General features: G+C 39.6%; 1 protein-coding gene across 8 annotated transcripts in view; it reads left to right on the top strand.

Moving 5' to 3' along the window:
* Positions 1 to 23,433, top strand: part of GRIN2D (glutamate ionotropic receptor NMDA type subunit 2D) — a 688,972-nt gene that overhangs the window by 567,100 nt on the left and 98,439 nt on the right. For all 8 annotated transcript variants that reach the window (XM_072110452.1, XM_072110450.1, XM_072110451.1 and 5 more), the window contains one exon: positions 12,844 to 12,969. In XM_072110452.1, coding sequence (XP_071966553.1) covers positions 12,844 to 12,969 — 126 coding nt within the window. The remainder of the gene's footprint in view (positions 1 to 12,843; positions 12,970 to 23,433) is intronic.

Here is a 23,433-nt window from a genome sequence, read left to right as displayed (position 1 = left end):
AATGAGAGGATGCATAAAATATCATTCCAGTATAAAACAGACACTCCGAAAATGTTAGTTATCTAGCTTTTTGGGTAGTTTCACTTCCTCTTTGGAATGCAGAATTTTTATGAACTTTTGCCAAATTTCCATTTTTTTCAGAATAAAACACAAAACCTATCACTTAAATTTTACATGAAGTACAATGTTTCACAAGAAAACAATCTGAAAATCACTTGGATATGTTAAAGCGTTCCGAAGTTATAACCGATTATAGTGGAAAATGTCAGATTCTAAAAATCAAGTCTTGTCACTAAACTATAAACTGGCTACATCCTTAACCGATTAAGAAAAGCATGATTTAGTAAAATATTTTAATAAATTAACTAGCTTGATAAGAAATAGCAATATTTAACTAAATCTGAGCAAATATTTTTCTTAGGGTATTTAATATTTTTTTAATGTATATTAGATAATATGACCTACCATCTTACTTGTAATAACCCATAATGAACATTCAAACTATTTTTCATAAAACAATGTTGCATTTTACCAAAAACATTAAAGTCTTATACCTTTCTACAGGATATGTCATAAATAGATGTTAGATAAGGGTCCCACTTCTAGGTCCTGAACCTAGTTCTGAAATGCAGGTCCACTGACCTCCTTTCCCCAGCCTGGTTGAATTGATAGAGTCCCTCGCACACATGGCCACTCTCCATTCAGTTCTATTGGAGAGCCAAGATCAGGCCCTTTCAGCACTCCCAAAGAGTTGAAGGGAGAATCGCATTACTCTCTTCATTCAGCTCAGCTGTGCGAAGGAATCATTGGAAATGTGCGAATTGTATCTATCATCTACATATGGCTTATCCTATGGATATGTAATAAATTGTTAAGACAGAAATATCCCTTTGTGTCGCTGTGGTTTTTCGTTCATTTTTCACTCTCCGCCTTCAAAAATCTATAACTTTTTGCATTTTAAGAGCTGTGTGAAGGCTTTTTGTCTGCATAACAATCTGCATAATTTTATTTCTCAGTGACCTTATTTATTATTCCCTGCCGTGCACTGAGAAGCTATAAAAAAAATTCCAAATGTGGTCAAATTGGCAAAGAAATGCATTTGTGTAACTTTCTTTTGGGCTCAGTTTTTACAACTTTTACTGTGCATTTCAAATTATCAAAAGTCATTCAAAAGTCTACTGTATTTTTTGGTTCAGTACGATCATGCTGATACCAAATATAAATAGGTTTTATTGTGTTTTAATACATTTTCAAAAATTAAAACAATGGGTCACATTAGTAAGGTCTGTTGGACTTTGCACATTTTTTTAGGTGCAAACTTCTTGCACAGGCATTTAAGACGTGTCCATGCCACATTTGTGTTGCACGGGACTGTTTTGTGGAGCAGCTGCACTATTCTTCATGTGACACAAACTTCTGTATTGAAGGGGGCATTCCAATGCTTATTCAAACCAAGTGCCAGATGTAACATGCAAAATCTGACAGAAATGTCCCACACGCCCTGTGTTAAAGGTGCACCAAAAAAAAAAGTGTTACGTTCTGTCGGGACAGTGCAGGGAGCGCCAGATTTATGGAAAATGGGCGCAATAAATCCAGAATTTTGGCGCACCCTGCACACGCTTACGCTGTTCTAAAAAATAGTTTTGCCATCTTCTGATGCTAATAACTTTTTCATACTTTTGTGCACGAAGCTGTTTAAGATGTCATTTTTTTGTAAGATGAGCTGAATTTCTACTATTTTGAGGACTGTGCAACCTTTTCATTACTTTTAATTACATTTTTTATGTGATGTAAAATGGTGTAAAAGTGGCTTTTCAGATATTTGGGCGCTATTTTCCATTATGCGGTTATCCGGCGGGAATAACAGTTTTTACATTTTGATAGATCCTGTATTTTGGGATGCGACGATAACTAACATGTTTGTTTATTTAGTTTTACATTAGTTCTAGGGAAAGGGGGTGATTTGAATTTTTAGCTTTTTTATCTTTTTATTACATTTTTTTACTTTTTAAAAATTTTTTCTTACTATTATTTAGACTCTATAGGGCACATTAACTCTAGATGGTCTGATCATTCCTTCTTCTGTATTGCAATATAGGGCGTTTCTACATAGCATTCATTACATTTACACAATTACAAAGGCACAATGTAACAAATCTGCTGAAGCCATACTGCCTCGGGTCTTACAAACACCCCAGGTTGAATGGCAACCGTTTGTCACTCCCCTATGACATCAAGGAAGCAGCAATCCCAACAAACATGGAGGCGCCACCCACCGCTATAGTACTCTCAAATCCAATTCAAACAGTGATTGTTGTGACACAACAAATGCATGAATGTACACCAAAACTTTATAGCATGATATAATTTTGCAATAAATAGTATGACCGAGAAAGTTTGTATATTTAGCCATTTAGTATACCACATGGTGATATGTCTTTCCATTACTTATACGTTACTGACCTTTATTTTTAATCAAATCTCTTTAGTAATAAGCTTAATATCTCCCCACAGCACACAATAAGTACTCTATTATACATAAATATCTAGACAGCTTGTGGCTTAGTCCTGGAGTTGAATACAAGCTATAGGAATATAAAATTAGCCACTTAATAGTGCTATGATGGAAAATAACGTCACTCTGGGTAAGCTGTTTGCTGTTGTGTCTTTATAATCTCAATGCAGAATAAAATGCAAATCCAAAGCTTGAAATCAACAGTCAATGCATAAATCATATGGATTCTAAATGTACTTAATAATTTTATCTGACAAACCTATTTCAAACATTCAATAAAGAGGAAATCTGAGTTCTCTTTATTAATATGTTATTATAATTCTTAGCAATGCACAATAATAAAGCCTTGAATGTGAACACAGGGCATCAATATAAGACTGATTGAGCTCTGATTCTTGTTGATCAACTGTTGTAACCAGTTCCAGTACTCAAATCACTATCACACCTTCATTGTATACGTGGCTCAGTATACTAGCACTACGTAGCAGTGAATTGTACAGCTTTGTTCTAGTCACCCGAATTGTGCTTTAGAAAATCGACAATGAATAATATTGAGCGCCTGCTGTAACTTTTTACTACAATTTTATTTTCTGAGCTTGATTGTATGCTGTGAAATCCCATTTGCAGGTTTTGCAGAGCTGTCAGATAAAAAGAACGGGAAAGTAGCACATTGATAATAAACTGAAAATAAAGAGTGGGGTGATCAAACTTTAAGTGATGTAATTCATGAGGTGTATAACATAGTATGAAATGAAATGATAGGAAATGAATGAAAAGAAATAAAGGGATAGATAAGTAAATAAATAATAATGATAATAATATTAAACAATATTTAAAAACATTACCAATAACTGCTTGCTTCCAATATTTTCTAGGTTTGGTGCAGACTTGTAATACTACTAAAATATTTATAACTTACAGTTTTACAATTAGTTCAGTTAAAAACACATATACTCGAGTATAAGCCTACCCGAGTATAAGCCAAGACCCCTAATTTTACCACGAAAAACTGGCAAAACCTATTGACTCGAGTATAGGCCGAGGGTGGGAAATGCATTGGTCACAGACCCCCCCCCAGTATATAGCCAGCCCCCTATACTATACAGCCAGCCCCCTGTAGTATACAGCCTGCCCCCTGCAGTATACAGCCAGCCCAGCTTGCCCCCAGTAGTATACAGCCTGCCCCCAGTAGTATACAGCCAGCTTAGCTTGTCCCCAGTAGTATACAGCCTGCCCCCAGTAGTATAAAGACAGCCCAGCTTGCCCCCAGTAGTATACAGCTTGCCCCCAGTAGTATACAGCTTGCCCCTAGTAGTATACAGCCAGTCCCCAGTAGTATACAGCCAGTCCCCAGTAGTATACAGCTTGCCCCCAGTAGTATACAGATTGCCCCAGTAGTATACAGTCTGCCCCCAGTAGTATACAGCCTGCCCCCAGTAGTATACAGCCTGCCCCCAGTAGTATACAGATTGCCCCCAGTAGAACACAGCTTGCCCCCAGTAGTATACAGCCAGTCCCCAGTAGTATACAGCCAGTCCCCAGTAGTATACAGCCAGTCCCCAGTATTATACAGCTTGCCCCCAGTAGTATACAGCTTGCCCCCAGTAGTATACAGCTTGCCTTCAGTAGTATACAGCCAGTCCCCAGTAGTATACAGCTTGCCCCGAGTAGTATACAGCCAGCCCCCAGTAGTATACAGCTTGCCCCCGTAGAATACAGCTTGCCCCCAGTAGTATACAGCTTGCCCCCAGTAGTATACAGCTTGCCCCCAGTAGTATACAGCCAGTCCCCAGTAGTATACAGATTGCCCCCAGTAGTATACAGCCAGTCCCCAGTAGTATACAGCCAGTCCCCAGTAGTATACAGCTTGCCCCCAGTAGTATACAGCTTGCCTTCAGTAGTATACAGCCAGTCCCCAGTAGTATACAGCTTGCCCTGAGTAGTATACAGCCAGTCCCCAGTAGTATACAGCTTGCCCCCGTAGAATACAGCTTGCCCCCAGTAGTATACAGCTTGCCCCCAGTAGTATACAGCCAGTCCCCAGTAGTATACAGCTTGCCCCAGTAGTATACAGCTTGCCCCCAGTAGTATACAGCTTGCCCCCAGTAGTATACAGCCAGTCCCCAGTAGTATACAGCTTGCCCCCAGTAGTATACAGCCAGTCCCCAGTAGTATACAGCTTGCCCCCAGTAGTATACAGCCAGTCCCCAGTAGTATACAGCCAGTCCCCAGTAGTATACAGCTTGCCCCCAGTAGTATACAGCTTGCCCAGAATTTAAAAAAATAATAAACTTATATACTCATCCTCCAGTGGCCCCGATGTGCAGTGTTGCTCCCCCAATGTCTTCTGACTTCCAGGCTTCTCTTCTGTCTTCTGTAAGATCGTGCTGGGCGCCGCCAATGTACTCTCCCGGGCGACAACAATGGCGGCGCCCAGCACGATCTTACAGAAGACATAAGAGAAGCCTGGAAGTCAGAAGACGAGACGCGCGGACATGGGGGGAACAGCGCTGCACATATCCTATCTAATGTCTATTTATCTCCTATCTATCTATCTATCTATCTATCTATCTATCTATCTATCTATCTATCTCATATCTATCTATCTATCTATCTATCTATCTCATATCTATCTATCTATCTATCTATCTCATATCTATCTATCTATCTATCTATCTATCTATCTATCTATCTATCTATCTATCTATCTATGTATAAACTATCCATCTCATATCTATCTATCTATATCCTATGTATCTTATATCTATCTATCTATCTCATATCTATCTATGTATCTATCTATCTATCTATCTATCTATCTATCTATCTATCTATCTATGTATATACTATCCATCTCATATCTATCTATATCCTATGTATCTTCTATCTATCTATCTATCTATCTATCCATGTCCATGTCCATGTCTGTCTACCTACCTAAGTAACACTCCAGCACAGCACATGAGGGCACAGCTTGTAGACTTGGAGAGAGTCTCCTGCCATTTCCTGTGTGTGTGAGGTGATGGGGGGAGGGGGGCTGCAGTTTCTGTCTGTGTGGATTATTTGTTATACAGTATACAGGTGTAGGGGAAGCTGAGGCGAGATATGTGTTTAGGTGTTTGGTCACTATATTAGTGAGGTCTTCTCCCTGCACATGGCTGAGTGCTGGGGCAGTGAGACATGAGGTGATCAGCTGATTGGAGGGAGGGGGATGGGGGCTTGTCTCCTGCCCGTAGTCTTCTTTATGAAGACGGAATGTCCATAGTAACAGCTATATGAGCAGTCACTGCCATCTAGGGGAACGCTGCAGAATACAAGAGGAAGGAGCAAGATTCGGGTAACTAATCCAATTGCAAAAGGGCTTAAAATTACCTGCCCTACAACATATCAAAAGTTTTTTGAAATGACGGTTACACTTTAAGTATTGACTCTATAAGCCGAGGGGACGTTTTTCAGCACATTTTTGAAAAGTCATGGCTGATTGGAATTCTATCAAAAATAGTTATATACAATTTCAGTACATGTTGTAAGCAGAGTTGTTACCATGTTGTTAGTATTTAATGGACATTCAGCCTTTAGGCACAAGGCACAAGTGCATTGCATGGAGGCAGAGCTAAAACATGGCATAGAAGCCAATGTGAAGCCATCAGCCATGTGCAACTGTGTCTTGTTCCATACAAACCCACAATTTCTATGTAATATGGGGGAAAAATACACTTTTTAAAATTTTTATGGAATTCGAAAAAAAGTATTAGTGCTCTTCTTCTGAATCCGAAACATATGTAGATACAGTAAGGTGCAATTGAAGTTAAGGGGGCACAATATTAAAGGAAACCTACCATTTCAAATGGTAGGTGTAAGCTGTAAACACCGAGGACCAGCTCAGGGTGAGCTGGTGCCGGTGCTTAGACTCGTTAGTGTTAAAACTGCGGTATCGCGGTTTTAACACTTTTTAAACTTTATAGCAGAAGTTGTTTCGGCGCTGCGCACGACCGTGCGCGCGCAACGCCTGCGGCATTTCCTATGTAGGCGCGCGCACGCAGCGCCGAAGCAGTTTCTGCTATAAAGTTTAAAAAGTGTTAAAACCGCGATAACGCGGTTTTAACACTAACGAAACTAAGCACCGGCACCAGCTCACCCTGAGCTGGTGCTCGGTGTTTACAGCTTACACCTACCATTTGAAATGGTAGGTTTCCTTTAAGACAACATACATGTCTATTTCTTACATAATCCTGGCACACAACAACATAAACTGTGTATTCACATAGAAGTAAGAGGCTGTTTTAGATAAATTGTAGTCAGTGCAATAGAAGCTAAAATTGTTATTAACCAATAACCACTATAGCCTTAATTCTCATTTTACTTCAATAATAATAAAAATGTGTGTTCTCCTCTACTACTTATCTGCAGCTTATACTTCAGAATTTTAATTAAGGTAGAGAAGTAGTAGCAATAGTTGTGTTCCTGGTAAATAGTGAAGATGAAATAAAAGCCCTCAATTGACCTTATAAGGAGTGTAATTAATTTATTAGTAATTCAAAAGTGTTATTATGGCTGTTGAGTTTATAATATCACATTATGCTGTTTTGATGCTAGGAATCTTATTGTATAAGACTTAGTGCCTTCTATAAATTCCAACACCTTAGCTGGTGATTTTGCAGCAAGTGATTTTGTTCAGTATTTCCACCATGTTTGCTGGAATTTTGAAAAAAAAAAATCAAATGCAGGGGCGTACTGGCCATATAAGCCACCGGGGGGAATCCCAGTGGGCCGACTGGTCTGGGGCTGGTGCAGGGCCTGTCTGGGACTGGTTGAGCCGGTCTAAAAATAATAAACCACTTTTTCACCTTTCCGACACTTCCCCGCAGCTCTGCTACTTGATGCAGTCTGGCAGTCAGTGACAGCTCCGTGCACAATGGCTGCAAACAGACTATGGCGTAGGCAAGCGGACTGTGTGCTGGGCTGGGTAAGGGACTGGCTAGCTGTATACTGTGGGGGGGGGGGGCAGGCTGGCTATATACTGGGGGCTGGCTGCATACTGGGGTGGGCAGGCTGACTTTATACTTTCAGTGGCGAGCTGGTTATATACTGCTGGCCTGCTGGCTATATACTGGGGGGGATGGCTTTAGACAGGGGGGCAGGCTGGCTATATACTCTAATGGTATCTTCATACATGTCAGATTTGTTTAAAAAAAATTCCAAAAATTCTTCTAAATTAAATTAGACTTTGTTCACACCTCTGTCGTTGTTTACCTTAAACTCTCCAGTTCTGGAAAAGCATATATTAACCAAACACTAATGGTAAATGAAAGCCCTTATATTCCCATAGACTTGCATGAACTGATGTATTCCTTCCACCATGCTTCCATTTACCATTAGTATTCTGTATTTTACAGAATATTATAACTGAAACCTGTGATGGAGATAGATAAATCGATACAACTTTATTGATCTTCAAAGAGAAAATTCTTGTAATTTCAGCAAACATATAAAAAACAACAGATAAATACAAAGACATAACAATGCAAACAATACAGTTCATCAACAATAACAAACCCATAGTAGGTACCTCGCGCCAACACCAGCTTTCATGCGGTCTGACTGATTCGGACTAAGCACCGGACTTAACATTTAAATTGTGTCACAAGCCAAGCACTTACATGCACCGGGAAGAAGAACATGAACTCCGGCATGAACTCCGGGATACCTGATCGGGGAAGCGACAGATGTATGATATCTGCCCTCGCTGGTAGTGAATCTCGGCATCTACCTATAATAGAACAGGAGAGGTCACAAGAAACGCTGCCATATGTTTGTCAGTGTGTCAGGTATGTCAGTAAATAGGAGGTACTCGAGGAATCCTGGGGTGCAACAGCCAAACAAGTAAAATGTCCAATTAAACCTGGTCGTCACCAGGGAATCAGTCCTTCACTTTATTTCAAAGTAGGCAGATAGATATTCCGTTGGATGCTAAAGACTACACAGAATGACATGCAGTTTTGCGCAGACGCTACATACTCTCCTATTTAAATACAAATGACATACAATTATGTGTTATTGTGTACTTTATTGGTGACATCACATTTGATCACTGTTATATGGGTGGTTATGATATCTAATGTTCACTGCACAACTGAGCAGAACTGTACTATAATATATCATTTGATTCTCTCACAATAATTTTATTGCTTGTTAAATATATTCAATGTATATGGCATATTAATATTTCAGAAGTCATGCAGATGAAACAGATGAAAAATACTTACCTTCTGCCCTCCAAGGTCAAATATGCTAATATTGTGAGGAAGAAAAAAACCTGGAGTTCTTTTTTATTTTATCTACATCCTAGATACCTAGCAACATGTCAGTGACTCTGGATCAGCACTATGGGGGAATTAGATTTATATGAGATCTTCTATGCAACCCTTACAGTGATGTACAGGAGCTAATGGCATGCATTCAATTGCAGGATGCCTTTCATTATATACATCAGCTAAATTACTAGTTTAATCTATATCAGATTGAGCAACTAGAATAATTGAGCAAGAGAATGAGAATGCACTGAAATCCCACGTGCCATTATTGCATCATTTATTCTATGTTGGAAAGTAATATTTTAATGAGTAGCAGAATTTCAATATATCATTGTACTATGCTACTTTAGATTAATCTGCATTTCTGAAAATAAGTGTGCAGCTTTTAATTCTATTTCATATATACTTTTTCATGGTACAGAATACAGTATATCTAAAATTTGGAGAATGGGCAAAAACAACAATGTATAGGGCCTTATTCTCAAGGCCATAACTGTGGCATTGATCTGGCCACATGAATTGTAGCCTTATTCACATGGCAGTAATTGAAGTCTATTGCACCAGGCAATGGTGCAGTGAGCACAATGGGGGTCATTTACTAAGGGGCCAACTCGCGTTTTCCCGACGTGTTACCCGAATATTTCCGATTTGCGACGATTTCCCCTGAATTGCCCTGGGATTTTGGCGCACGTGATCGGATTGTGGCGCATCGGCGCCGGCATGCACGTGACTGAAATCTGCATTTTTTTTAAAAATGTGTTGCGAAAATTGCACTTACCTTCAATCAGCCCGGCTCGGTGTGTTCCGATGCTCTTCAGCGCAGCGGAGGAACTACCTTAATAAATCCTGGCCGGACCTGAATCCACCGCAGAGAACGCACCGCTGGATCGCGAATGGGCCGGGTAAGTAAATCTGCCCCAATGTATTTCACTGCACTGTGACCAAGCTGGTTGGCTTTCAATGGAGAGGGGAGGGGTGAGGAGTGCTCACTCCCCCTCCCTTCTACACTCGGCTGTATGCTACTCCCAGGATCCGATCCAGGCCTTATAAAATAGGACATATTGTTGTATATAAAAATTAATGAGATTTAGAGAAATACCTTTTACAAATCCATGTTGAATGTTGAGATATTCTCATTCATTGTGAAAGAGTGGGAGAAATTCTATAAAATATCAATTCAGACTTATGAGGACCTGCCATGACACAAAAGGGATCTTTAATACTTTATGCCTTATCAGTATAAAATGTAATTTTCCATTGAAAGAAACAGGCAAAGTTTAATTCTATCTTCTACTGAGGGTATTTTACTGTCTACAACAATAGTTTGTGAAGGTTTTTGTATACTTCCCACAGATAATGCAATATCACAAAATTATTAATCTCTGCCTTAAACTTCTTATTTCATTTGATCCTGCTTTTATTAAAACATACTTTTATTCTTCTAACTATTTAAAACAGTGAATACTCTAATTTGTTCATAGACAGCCGAACCCTCTTTTCCTTTTTACAAGCCTGTGTCCAGCTGTAAGACAACTAGCTGGAGTAGAGGTCCTGCCCTGTCTGTAGCAAAGATTCTTTTCTTAGTTTTGTGTTCCTTTCAGGGTTTGTGATCTTGACATGTAGAAACTACTGCTACCTTTACAACTTTATGAGCAAATTATACATACGCTACATTACAACAGTTCACATTCATAAACAAGAAAAAAACATACAATAATAGATAAGTCTAGCGACAATGGTGTTTACCAGAAAAGCCAAGAGAAAGCCTCTTAATGATCAACAGAAAATGTCAAAAACAAGGAAAAAGAGGAAATGAAAACCAAGGCTGCAATACAAATACGAAGAATATTAATATTTATTAATGGGCACATTAATGGATACATAAAGCACGCCAGGTAATATGTCCTATAAACACGTGATATAAGGAGATGATGTGAGGTAATAAAGGCCCATAAATGTGGCCAAAGAATTAAATAATCTCCAAAAAAAGGTGGGAAATACAATAATTATAGTGTAACACAAATAAATGGCTTACACACACTACAGTGTAAGTGTAAGAGTCACAAAAGCAAAAAACACGGCCAGTGATAAATAAATCAATAACATTATAGCAGACTGAAAGCTAATGTGACAAAAAAGAGGACATACTATTACCTGGCGTGCTCCCCGACACGAGTTTCAACCACACCAGGTCAACTGCAGCAGAGATCCCTTGACAAAGACCTGCTGCGGTTGAAACGCGTATTGGGGTTCACGCCAGGTAATAGTATGTCTTCTCTTTTGTCACATTAGCTTTCAGTCTGCTTTAATGTTATTGATTTGTTTATCACTGGCCGTGTTTTTTGCTTTTATGACTCTTACACTTACACTGTAGTGTGTGCAAGCCATTTATTTGTGTTACACTATAGTTATTGTATTTCTCACCTTTTTTGGAGATTATTTAATTCTTTGGCCACATTTATGGGCCTTTATTATCTCACATCAACTCATTACTTGGATAGATTTTTTTTAAATATCTGTAACCCAAAATTTGCAATTTTGCTAAGGCTTAATATACTGGATGAAAATGTTTGCAATGCAGGACTTGGTGTCAATTGAACAATTGAACTAGGGAACAATTTGTACAAAAATGTACATTCGGCTTTCTTATATTTAGAGGAAAATGAGGAAGAGGGGTGGTGAATAGCAATATGTATCATACTGAAATTGTAAAGTCTGCTGCTTAGAGTTTTGTTCCAATAGTTCCTGTATTGGTATAAGTCTGCCTTTGTGGCAGTAGTGAACCAGACAAGATGGAGAGTAATGGAAGAGGATATTCTGCTTTGCAGAACAGCAGATCTTATTTAATTTCCTGGTGCTTTTATCACAAACTATAAAGAAACATTTTTCCTAGTGGACTAGAGATTAATTGGAAAACAAACCATTAAAAGAGAATCCCAAGCTAAAGTCTATCATAATTCATTTATGCAAGAAAAAACACATGGACGAAACTGCTTAATGACAGCTTTACTTCAAACTTGGAGACTGGGGGCTTCAGAGGCTGTGCTCTTTTTATGAATAAATATCCAATAAGACTTGCAGTAGTAGAAAAAGTGAATGGCAAGAAGAAGCAACAAAAAAGGTGCGAGTACCATTCACTTTTTCGGCTACCGCAAGTCTAAAGTCTATTAAAGTAGACCGCAAGAGTTAAAAAAAAAAAACTTTCAATTTCTTTCCTTATCAAAACCCACATAGAAATATCGATAATCACATTTCGGTATGAAAACACATTTTGGCCCACATTTATGTTAAGTTTGCATCAGATTTCTGTCTGACTTTGCAGTAGAAAGAACATGCGAACTGCTTGCAAATGTATTTATAAAGTGTCTGGCCAGTTTTGTGTGTCTGATAAGACAGAAAAAATGTGCACTTAAAGGGCCGTGTTATTGCTTACTCGGACTGTGCGCCACAAATCTCTCCGACGTGCACCAAAATTGTGTCTGCAACACAATACTTCAACATGAACAAAGTGCACCAGAAAAATGGTACTTTCTGCTGGAGCAGTGCAGAGGGCACTTGATTCATGATGACCGTGCACCACAATTCATGTATCTGGCGCTCCCTGCACGCTCCACAGGCAAACTGCACATAGTACAGTTTTCACAGTTTTTGATAAATGTACTGGTCTGTACAATTCTGGCAACACCAGATTTGCATAATTTATTTTAACACATTTTTAATTTTAGCATTATGTAAACTTTATGTATTTTTATTTTTTCTTCATTACTTCGTAAAACCTGCTCCACATGCATGAGGTGTAAATTGAGGTGGCAATAATCAGTTTGCATAGTTTGTTAAGTAAATGGAATCATAAAATAATAGTAATGCTTGTGGACTTTCATCTGCAAGTCGATAACATGAAGAGTTAGACGATAGTTGTAAAGAAGGTGACTAAATAGTTTTCAGGATTCTGGTATATGCTTTTTATTTATATTTGATTGTTTCCATTCTCAAGAGTCTCATCCTCTTTTACAGAGCCGTACAGCCCTGCCGTTTGGGTCATGATGTTTGTCATGTGTCTCACAGTGGTCGCTGTGACTGTTTTCATCTTTGAGTATTTCAGCCCTGTTGGATATAACCGAAGTCTCTCCACAGGAAAGCGTAAGTACCTGAACCACAGCACTTCTTCTTCAAATTCTTGGAATCATATTTCACTTTGCTGTTTAGCTTCTCCTAATTGTTGTGGTTGTATTTACAATGTAGTTATCTTCTCTTGTACTATATCTTCCCTTTTTCTTTGTATATCTCCTGTAGTTATTCTTCCTATACTTATGATAACTTTCTAACAATTAATAGTTGCAATTGTCATTTTTTTAAGGATTCCATGTTTCTAGCTATATTGCTACAGGCTAGTGTTGTGGAAGATGTGAAACAAAAAAATATCTTTTGATTCTGCTATTGTAAACTCATAATAGTCTGTATCATAGCCTGGCTTAATAGATTTGTATCCTTCACTTTAGAATTTATGTAAAAATGTAACTTTTTTATTGTTACCCTTTTAATATGTTTCACTTATTGATCTCATCTGACCAAAGATTAAAACATGTTAAAAAAATTTTTTAGTTTTTTTGTAATTAAGTAGGTAAAATGTTATTTTTAAGAAAAACATCTGATGATTGATTGTTGTCTTTTTGTTCAGTTAGGAAAAGGATATACATATATTGGAGATTTAAACTGAAAAGAGTATGATCACTTTTTTCATAAACAATCTAATCTACATTGATCAACGTTTGAAAGATTTGTAAGGGGTACAACATGCTAACAGTGTTACAAAATAACTCTGTATATAACATAAAACCTTTAAAAAAAATGTGATGACCATACTTAGAGAACAGTAACGACTGTGAGACAGAAAACTACATTTTCTAAAGATTACAACAGTTACCAATCAATAGACATCACTAGTCAAGGACATCACTAGTCAACAGGACATCACTAGTCTCTCACACTGCTCGCTGTAATTATGGTCCATACTTCTTCCAGTTTTTTCCACAGTTCTGTGACTGATGTGGATTTCTTGGCCATAACTTTGTCACCAAGCATTTTCAATAGGTCTTCTATTGGTTTTAGATCAGGACTCTCGTCTGTCAATGTTTTCTATTTCAAGAAATCGAATGTTTTTCTAAGTTTTATCCATTTTTCCGTGTGGAAGGTGCATTGTCCTGCATGAAAATTCCAGTCTGATTGAGTGAATAACAGTAGAAAGGAATCATTTGTGAAGAAAGTTCTGATACACACTTACGTTCACTCCCATGAGCTGTATGAGAGGTCCAACTCCTGCTGCAGAAAACATTCCCCAAACCATGACACTCCCTCCTCCGCCTTTTACTGACTTCTTTGCACCCCGTGGATGCAGTCTTAACCCAGTTTGTTGATGAACATAATGCGGCTTTTTTACTAAGGGTCCCGTGGAACGCACTTTCGGCGGATTTTAGAAATTTTCAGGTTTCGCACGGCTGTGAGAGATATTTAGAAGGGGATTGTGTCACACACGATCGGATTTTGGCGCAATCGTGATGGCTTTCATATGACAGAAATGGGGGGGGGGCCTTGGACGATCTGACTGATTCGGACTGAGCGCGGGATTTAATATTCAAATTGTGTCACAACCACTGCACTTACATACACCGGGAAAAAGGTGACACATGCAGGATATCAGGCGCATGTTCGTAGTGAATCACGGCACAATCCACAATCGTAGGACATTCCAGATCAGGGATCTCGACGTGGACAGGTAAGTAAATGTGCCCCATTGTTTCCCATCATCCAAATACATTTAATTTGTTTTAATTGCTAAAATGAACTGTGGACCGCTTCTCCTCTGTCCACACAACATATTCCTCAGCAAAGATTAGTCTAGTTTTTTGATTCTTTCTGCTAATTAGAGGTTTCGTCAATGCAGAGTAGGTTTTCAGTCCACATTGTGACACTATAATATTTCCTTACCTTGTTCAGTGCTGAACTGGTGAGCAATTTCAGCAGCAATGTTTAAAGAGGACCTGTCACCACCCCAGACTTCCCAAACTAAACATAACGGCATGTAGGCGCTAGTATCATGATTCTGGGGCACTTGGAATTTTCGTTCTAGCCCCCTCCGTTCCCGAGATATGCCCCCCGTGATCTGACGATTCCGAGGTCTGTATCGTCAGAAAGGAGGAGCTGCAGCACGGGTGGGGGGGTGTGAGTATGCTAAAATATTCTGACACCATCCAATCAGCGTCGGATGGTGTCAGCTAAGAGACTCAGCTAAGGGTGAGAGCGCGCTGAGCAGCGGCTGCGCGCTCCCGGCATCATGTTTCTGCAGTGCCGAGTGCGCGCAGCCGCTTGTCCCTGGCAGCACACGGAATACAGCGTGATCTCGCGATTAACAATGCAGTAACGATTTTGTTTTGTAGCAGCTTGTGTTAACAGCTGTTTAGTTAGGCAAATATCTATTCAGCTGTTGCAATGCGTTTTTTGAACTCATGTGTCAAATGCGACATGTGACTGCACCCTGAAAGTGTTCTCTAATTGTCATAAGTGTGCTTTAGAATATATACAATTTTTTAAATATGCTTAAAATACTGCTATTTTTTTTGGTTTGGATATAGTCAAAGAGGACTACGCACTGACCAAGACATTCAGGATATTTTGATCTTCAGTGTATGAGGCAGAGGATTGCGTAGTCCTGACCCATAGTTTAAGAATGTAATAAAATACAATGTTTATGAATCTATTATGAATCCATGTAATAAATAAAACTTGTTAATTAAATGCAAATATTTACTTGTACACATATATAAGTTGAAATCTAGTATATACTGACAGGCATATTTTACACATAGCATATACAGGCATTCCCACGGTTACATACACAATGGGGCATTTTTACTTACCTGGCCCATTCGCGATCCAGCGGCGCGTTCTCTGCACTTGATTCGGGTCCGGCCGGGATTTATTATGGTAATACCTCCGACGTCCACCAGGTGGCGCTGCTGCGCTGAAGAGCATCGGAACGCACTGGGATACACCGAGCCGGGCTGAGTGAAGGTAAGTGCAATTTTCGTGACACATTTTTTTTTTAAATGCGGCGGTTTTTCCGAATCCTTCGGGTTTTTGTTCGGCCACGCCCCCCGATTTCCGTCGCATGCATGCCGGCGCCAATGCGCCAAAATCCGATCGCCTTAGTAAATGACCCCCAATAGGTTGTATGGGATGGTTCTTTGGTATTGAATTGAATTCAAGTTGAATTGGTATTTAAATTAGAGAAGGCATATTTATTAAGTGTAAGTCAGGGAGGACGCTGCTGAGAATAATGGGTATTTTATTAGTGAAGGGAGGCCATTGCTGGACATGTTAATAGTGAACGGAGGCCTCTCCTGGGTATTTTATCAGTGAAGGAAGGCCATTGCTGGCAATATTATTAGTGAACAGAGGCTGCTTCTGGGTATTTTATTGGCGAAGGGAGGCCGCTGCTAGGCATTCTTTTAGTGAAGGAAGGCAACCTCTGGGTATTTTATTAGTGAAGAGAGGCCACTGCTGTATATTTTATTAGAGAAGGAAGACCACTGACGGACATTTTATTAGTGAGGGGAGGCCACTGCTGTACATATAATAAGTGAAGAGAGGCCGCTGCTGGACATCTTATTAGTGAAGGGAGGCCTCTGCTTGGACATTGTAATAGTAAAGGGAGGCCACTGCTGGACATGATGTTAGTGAAGGGAGGTCGCTAATGGACATGTTATTAGAGAGAGGAAGCCGCTGCTGGACATTTCCTTCGTGAAGGGAGGTTGCTGTTGGAAATGTTGTTAGTAAAAGGGAGGTCACTTCTGGACATGTTATTAGTGAAGGGAGGCTGTGGCTAGACATTTTTGTTAGTGAAAAGAGGTCACTGCTGGTCATTTTATTAGTAAAGGGAGGCCACTGCTGGACATGATATAAGTGAAGGGAAGTTGCTGCTGGGCATTCTATTAGTGAAGGGAGTCCAGTGCTGGAACATGCTATCAGTGAAGGGAGGCTGGTGATGGACATGTTTTTAGTGAAGGTATGACACTGCTGGACATGTCAATTAGTAAAGGAAGCCACTGTAGGGGCATTTTATTTGTAATGGGAGGCTTCCTGTGTGTATTTTATCAGTGAAGGGAGACCACTTCTTGACATGTCATTAGTGAAGGGAGGCTGCTTATGGACATGTTCTTAGTGAAGGGATGACACTTATGGACATTTTATTTGTGAAGGGAGGTCACTGCTGGACATTTGATTAGTGAAGGGAGGCCAATGCTGAGACATTTCTTTTTGTAATGGGAGGCTGCTGGTGTGTATTTTATTATGGGAGGAAGGTTGCTGCTGGGTTTTGTTAGTGAAGGGAGGTTATGACCAGGCATTTTAATAGTGAAGGGAGGTCACTGCTGCACATTTTATTTTATGAGTGTGGATGCTGTTGGACATTTTATTAGTGAAGGGAGGTCACTGCTGGACATGATATTAGTGAAGGGAGGCTGCTACGGGACATTTTATTTGTGAAGGGAGGTCGCTGCTGTGTAATTTATTAGTGAAGAGAGGCCAATGCTGGGCATTTTATTAGGGGAAGCCACTGCTGTACATTTTATTTGTAAAGGGAGGCCATTGCTGGATATGTCATTAGTGAAGGGAGGCTGTTAGGTATGTTATTATTGAAGGGAGATTGCTGCTGGACATTTTATTAGTGTAGATAGGCCGCTGCTGGAAATGTTATTAGTGAGGGTAGGCCACTGCTGTACATTTTATTAGTGATAGGAGGTCGCTGCTGGACATTTTCTTTGTGAAGGGAAACCACTGCTGGACATGTTATTAGAAAAAGCAGGCTGCGGCTGGACATTTTTGATAGTGAAGGGAAGCCACTGCTGGACATGTTATTAGAAAAAGGAGGCTGCGGTTGGACATTTTTGATAGTGAAGGGAGGCCACTGTTGGACATGTTATTAGTAAAGGGAGGTCACTGCTGCACATTTTATTAGTGCAGCTGCTGTTGGACATTTTATTAGTGAAGGGAGGCTGCTGTTGGACATTTTATTAGTGAAGGTAGGCTGCTGCTGGACATGCTATTAGTAAAGGGAGGCCGCTGCTGGACATGTTACTAGTGAAAGGCGGCTGCTGTTGAAAATTTACTATTGAAGTGAGGCCACTGCTGGGCATTTTATTAGTGAAGGGAGGCCACTGCTGGACATATTATTAGTGAAGGGGGGTTGCTGCTGGGCATTTTATTAATGAGGGAGAGCCACTACTAGACATGTTATTAGTGAAGACAGGCTACTGCTGAACATTTTATTAGTAAAGGGATGCCACTGCTGGACATGTTATTAGTGAAGCGGGTTGCTGCTGGGCATTTTATTAGTGAGGGAGAACCACTACTAGACATGTTATTAGTGAAGAGAGGCCACTGTTGGAATGTTATTTGTGAGGGAAGGCCACTGATGTGTAATTTATTAGTGAAGGGGGTGGCTGCTGGAGATTTTATTAGTGAAGAGAGGCTGCTGATGGACTTGTTGTTAGTGAAGGGAGGCCACTGCAGGCCATTTCATTAGTGAAGGGAGGCCACTGCTGGGACATTTGATTTGTAAAGAGAGGCTGTTGGTGTGTATTTTAATAGGGTAGGGAATTTTTTCAGCGAAGGGAGGTCGCTGCTGGATATTTTATTAGTGAAGGAGGGTTATGGCTGGGCATTTTATTAATGAAGGGAGGCCGCTGCATGCCATGTTATTAGTGAAGGGAGGTAGCTGCTGGACATTTTATTAGTGAAGGGATGACACTTATGGACATTTTATTAGTGAAGGGAGGCCACTGCTAGGAATTTCATTAGTGAAGGGAGGCCACTACTGGGACATTTTATTTGTAATTGGAGGTATTTTTTAGGGCAGGGAGGCCATTGCTGTGGCATTTTTTCAGTGAAGGAGTCGCTGCTGGGTATTTTATTAGTGAAGGAATTTTATGGGTAGGCATTCTATTAGTGAAGAGAGGCTGCTGCTTGCCATTTTATTAGTGAAAGGAGGCCACGGCTGGTTATTTTATCAGTGAAGGGAGGTTAAGGCTGGGCATTTTATTAGTGAAGAGAGGCCACTGCTTGACATATTATTAGTGAATGGACTTCAGTGCAGCACATTCTATAAGTGCGGCTGCTGCTGGACATGTTATTAGTGAAGGGATGACACTGATGTACATTTCACTAGTGAAAAGAAGCCACTGCTGGGACATTTTATTTGTAATTGGAGGCTGCCGATGTGTATTTTGTCAGTGAAGGGAGGCCGCTGCTGGTTATTTTATTTTTAGTGAAGGGAGGTCTTGTCTGGGCATTTTATTAGAGAAGGTAGGCCGCTGCTTGACATGTTATTAGTGAAGGGATGTCACTGCTGTTGGACATTTTATTAGTGAAAGGAGGCAGCTGCTGGACATGCCATTAGTAAAGGGAGCCCGCTGCTGAACATGTTATTAGTGAAAGGCGGCTGCAGCTGGACATTTTATTAGTGAATCGAAGCCACTGCTGGACATTTTATTTTCTGAAGGGAGGCCGCTGCTGTGTAATTTATTATTGAAGGGATGTTGTTGCTGTACATGTTATTAGTGAAGGGAGGCTGCTGATGGACATGTTCTTAGTGAAGGGATGACACTTATGGACATTTTATTTGTGAAGGGAGGTCACTGCTGGACATTTTATTAGTGAATGGATGCAGCTGCTGGGACTTTTTTTTTTGGAATGGGAGGCTGCCGGTGTATATTTTATTAGGGCAGGGAGGCTGCTGCTGGGTTGATTTAGTGAAGGCAGGGTATGGCTGGGCATTTTAATAGTGAAGAAAGGCCACTGCCAGACATGTTATTAGTGAAGAGATGCTCCTGCAGGACATTTTATTCGTGAATGGAGGCCGCTGTTGTTTAATTTATTAGTGAAGAGAGGCCACTGTTGGACATTTTATTAGGGGAGGCCACTGCTGTATATTTTATTTTTAAAGGGAGGCCACTGCTGGACATGTTATTAGTGAAGGGAGGCCACTGCTGGGTATTTAATTAATGAAGAGAAGCCACTGCTGGGTATTTTATTAGTGAAGGGAGGCTCCTGCTGGGTATTTTATTAGCAAGGCCACTGTCAGACATGTTTTTAGTGAAGGGAGACCGCTGCTGGGTAATTTATTAGTGAATGGAAGCAACTGCTGGGTAGTTTATTAGTAAAGGAAAGCTGCTCCTAGGTATTTTATTTTTGAAGTGTGGCCGCTGTTATGATTTTTATTAGTAAAGGTAGGCCTCTGCTGGACATGTTATTAGTGAAAGAATGCCGCTTCTGGGAAATTTATTTTATGAGGGCGGCCACTGTTGGACATTTTATTAGTGAAGTGAGGCCGCTTCTGGACATGTTATTAGTGAAGGGAGGCTGCTTCTGGACATGTTATCAGTGAAGGAAGGGCGTTTCAGGGCATTTTAGTATTGAGGGGAGGCCACTGCTGGGTATTTTATTAGTGAAGTGAGGCCACTGCTTGGTATTTTATTAGGGAAGGAAACCACTGCTGGGATATTTCATTTGTAATCGGAGGCCACTGCTGTGTATTTTATCAAACCATTTATTCAATGGTTTTCAGGTCAAATTGATAATCTGGTTTGAGAGGCAAGTACATAAATGTAAATCAAAGGAGTAAGTAGGAAAGCTATTGTGTCAGTGGAAATTGATAGCTGCCAAAGGGACTCAGGAAAAGGATAAGATGAAGCAGATTAACAAAATTGACGTAGAATGGTTTAAAGTAGGAAAAGAAAAACAGGAAAAACTGTTAATATTGAAGGGGTATTAGTTGTTAAACAGCCCAAATTGGGGAAAAGAAATTCCAAGGGGGATATATTCTCACAAATGAGGATATGTGGGTGAATGGTTTTATGATAGCATGTAAGTGTGGCTGTGTACAATGTCTAGATAAAGTAAACAATGTTGTGGTTATTGATTTATGTCTTTTGAATAGAAGGAATAAAGCAAGTTTTTTTTAAAATAAAGATGTCACTTAACCCCTTAACGACTTGGCCTTTTTTAGTTTTTTCACTTCCATTTTTCACTCACCAACTTCAAAAATCTATAACTTTTTTATTTTTCCACATAAAGAGCTGTGTTATGGCTTATTTTCTGCGTAACAAATTGCACTTCATAGTGACTGTATTTAATATTCTATGGCGTGTACTGGAAAGCGGGAAAAAAATTCCAAATGCAGTGAAAATGGTGAAAAACCACATTTGTGACGTTTTCTTGTGGGCTTGGATTTTACAGCTTTCACTCTGCGTCCCAAATGACATGTCTACTTCATTCTTTGGGTCGGTACGATCACGTGGATACCAAATTTGTATAGGTTTTTTAATGTTTTCATACATTTAAAAAAATTAAAACCTCCTGTACAAAATATTTTTTTTTTATTTTGCCATATTCTGGGCCAATAACTTTTTCATACTTTGGTGTACGGAGCTGTGGATAGTGTCATTTTTTGCGAATTTCGATGGTGTTTTCATTACTATAATTTTTGGGACTGTGCGACCTTTTGATCACTTTTTATTAATTTTTTTATATTTTTCAAAATGGCAAAAAAATGCCATTTTCGACTTTGGACGCTATTTTCCGTTACGGGGTTAAACATAGTGAAAAAACTTTATCATATTTTGATAGATCGGGCATTTTCGGACGCGGCGATACCTAATGTGTTTATGATTTTTACTGTTTATTTATTTTTATATCAGTTCTAGGGAAAGGGGGGTGATTTGAATTTTTAGGTTTTTTTATTATAATTTTTTTTTTTTTAACTTTTTTTTATTTTTACTTTTACTATTTTTCAGACTCCCTAGGGTACTCTAACCCTAGGAAGTCTGATCGATCCTATCATATACTGCCATACTACAGTATGGCAGTATATGTGGATTTTACTCCCCATGCATTACAATGTGCAATTAGCACATTGTAATGCATGGGTTAAAACGAAGTAGCCTCGGGTGTTCGGAACACCCGAGGTTACCATGGCGACGGATCGCCGCTCCCCGTGACGTCATCGGGGAGCAGCGATCCACAACAAGATGGCGGCGCCCATGCGGCGGGTGTTATCGGTAAGCCTTTATGCCGGTAAGCTGCAATATGCAGCAAAGACTTACCGGCTATGGAGAGGGCTCGGCCCGCGAGCCCTCTCCATGCACCAGGACCCGGCGGCGGGAAGGGGTTAAACTGTTCACACTTAATGTGAGAGGATTAAATAGCCCTTTTAAGAGGAGGGCGCTGTGCAATGAAGTAGGTAGAGATGTGAAGTGGTGTGTATTCAGGAAATGCATTTATTAAAAAGAGATATATACCACCTAGAGACTTCGAAAGAGTTTTCATGCAAATGCAGAAAATAAAAAAGCAGGATTTAGCATCTTTTTTAATCCACAGTAAAATTTCAGTTGGTAGAATGTGTGGAAGATGCTGAGGGCCAATCACTATCAAGATTAATGAAGTGTTATACACTTTGGTCTCTATTACGCCCTGAATACAAGTCAGCATAAGTTTTTAGAAGCAATATTAATAAATGAAATAGGGAAAAACAGGGTAGAGATGTATCATGTGGAGACTTTAATGCCCCGGTGGGGGAACTGTTAGACTCCTCGTCCCAGGTAAATGGATATAAGATTAGTAGTGCAAGAGGTGGAGTTGCATGATATTTGGAGGTACCACCATGCAGATGGTGCATACTGCGATTTTTTTTTATAAAAACGATAATAAGGAAATAAACGAGGAATTTCTCTAGAACACATATATTCATTAGTGATTCTTATTAGAGACTTGGAAGAGAGGTTAGAAAGAAAAAAGAATTAGAAAGAAAGAACTATAATGAAACAAATAATAGCAGAAATAAATATGGTGGTAGAACAAAACAAGACCAGCGTAAGTATTAGAAAATGAAGAAACTCGTGGAACTAAGCTTGCAGCTCCTAACATTAATGTTAGCAAATTATGAACAGAATATGCGGAAATGTAAGATGAAATATTATTCAACAGGAGATAAAGCAAGCAAAATGCTGGCCAATAGAATTAAAAAAGAGAGGATTAAAGCCAGGATAGAAAGTCTTAAGTATCCTGGTAGTAGAATAGTTAAAAGCCCAATAAATATAGCAGAAGCATGTACATACCAAATGTATTATGCTTAACTATATAACTTAAACAATGATGGAATGCAAAATATAGCATCAAAGGATACAATTGACTTGTTCTTGGCAGCTGCAGATCTTCCAAAATTATCGGAGGAGCAGATGGAAAGATGAAATAGGCCGATAGATGAGAAAGAAATAAAGAAAACAATTTTGGACTCTAAATTAAATAAAACTCCAGGGCCGGATGGTCTCCCAAATGAGTACATACTAAGAGTATTTAGATACTTGCAAGAAACAGGCAAAATAGGACCGAATAACGTACTAGTGACTGTAGTAACACTCCCTAAACCAGATAAAGCACAAGATAGGCTTGAAGAGTGATTTAAAATTATTTGTCAAACTTTTGGCAATTAGATTACAAGAGGAACTTCTCTCTATTATATCATCTGATCAAATGGGTTTTGTGACAGGTAGG

The sequence above is a fragment of the Engystomops pustulosus genome, chromosome 6, assembly GCF_040894005.1.
Source record: "Engystomops pustulosus chromosome 6, aEngPut4.maternal, whole genome shotgun sequence".
Classification (NCBI taxonomy): Eukaryota; Metazoa; Chordata; class Amphibia; order Anura; family Leptodactylidae; genus Engystomops; species Engystomops pustulosus.
The sequence above is the reverse complement of the archived record's forward strand: the minus strand, read 5'-3'. Positions and strand labels throughout refer to the sequence as shown.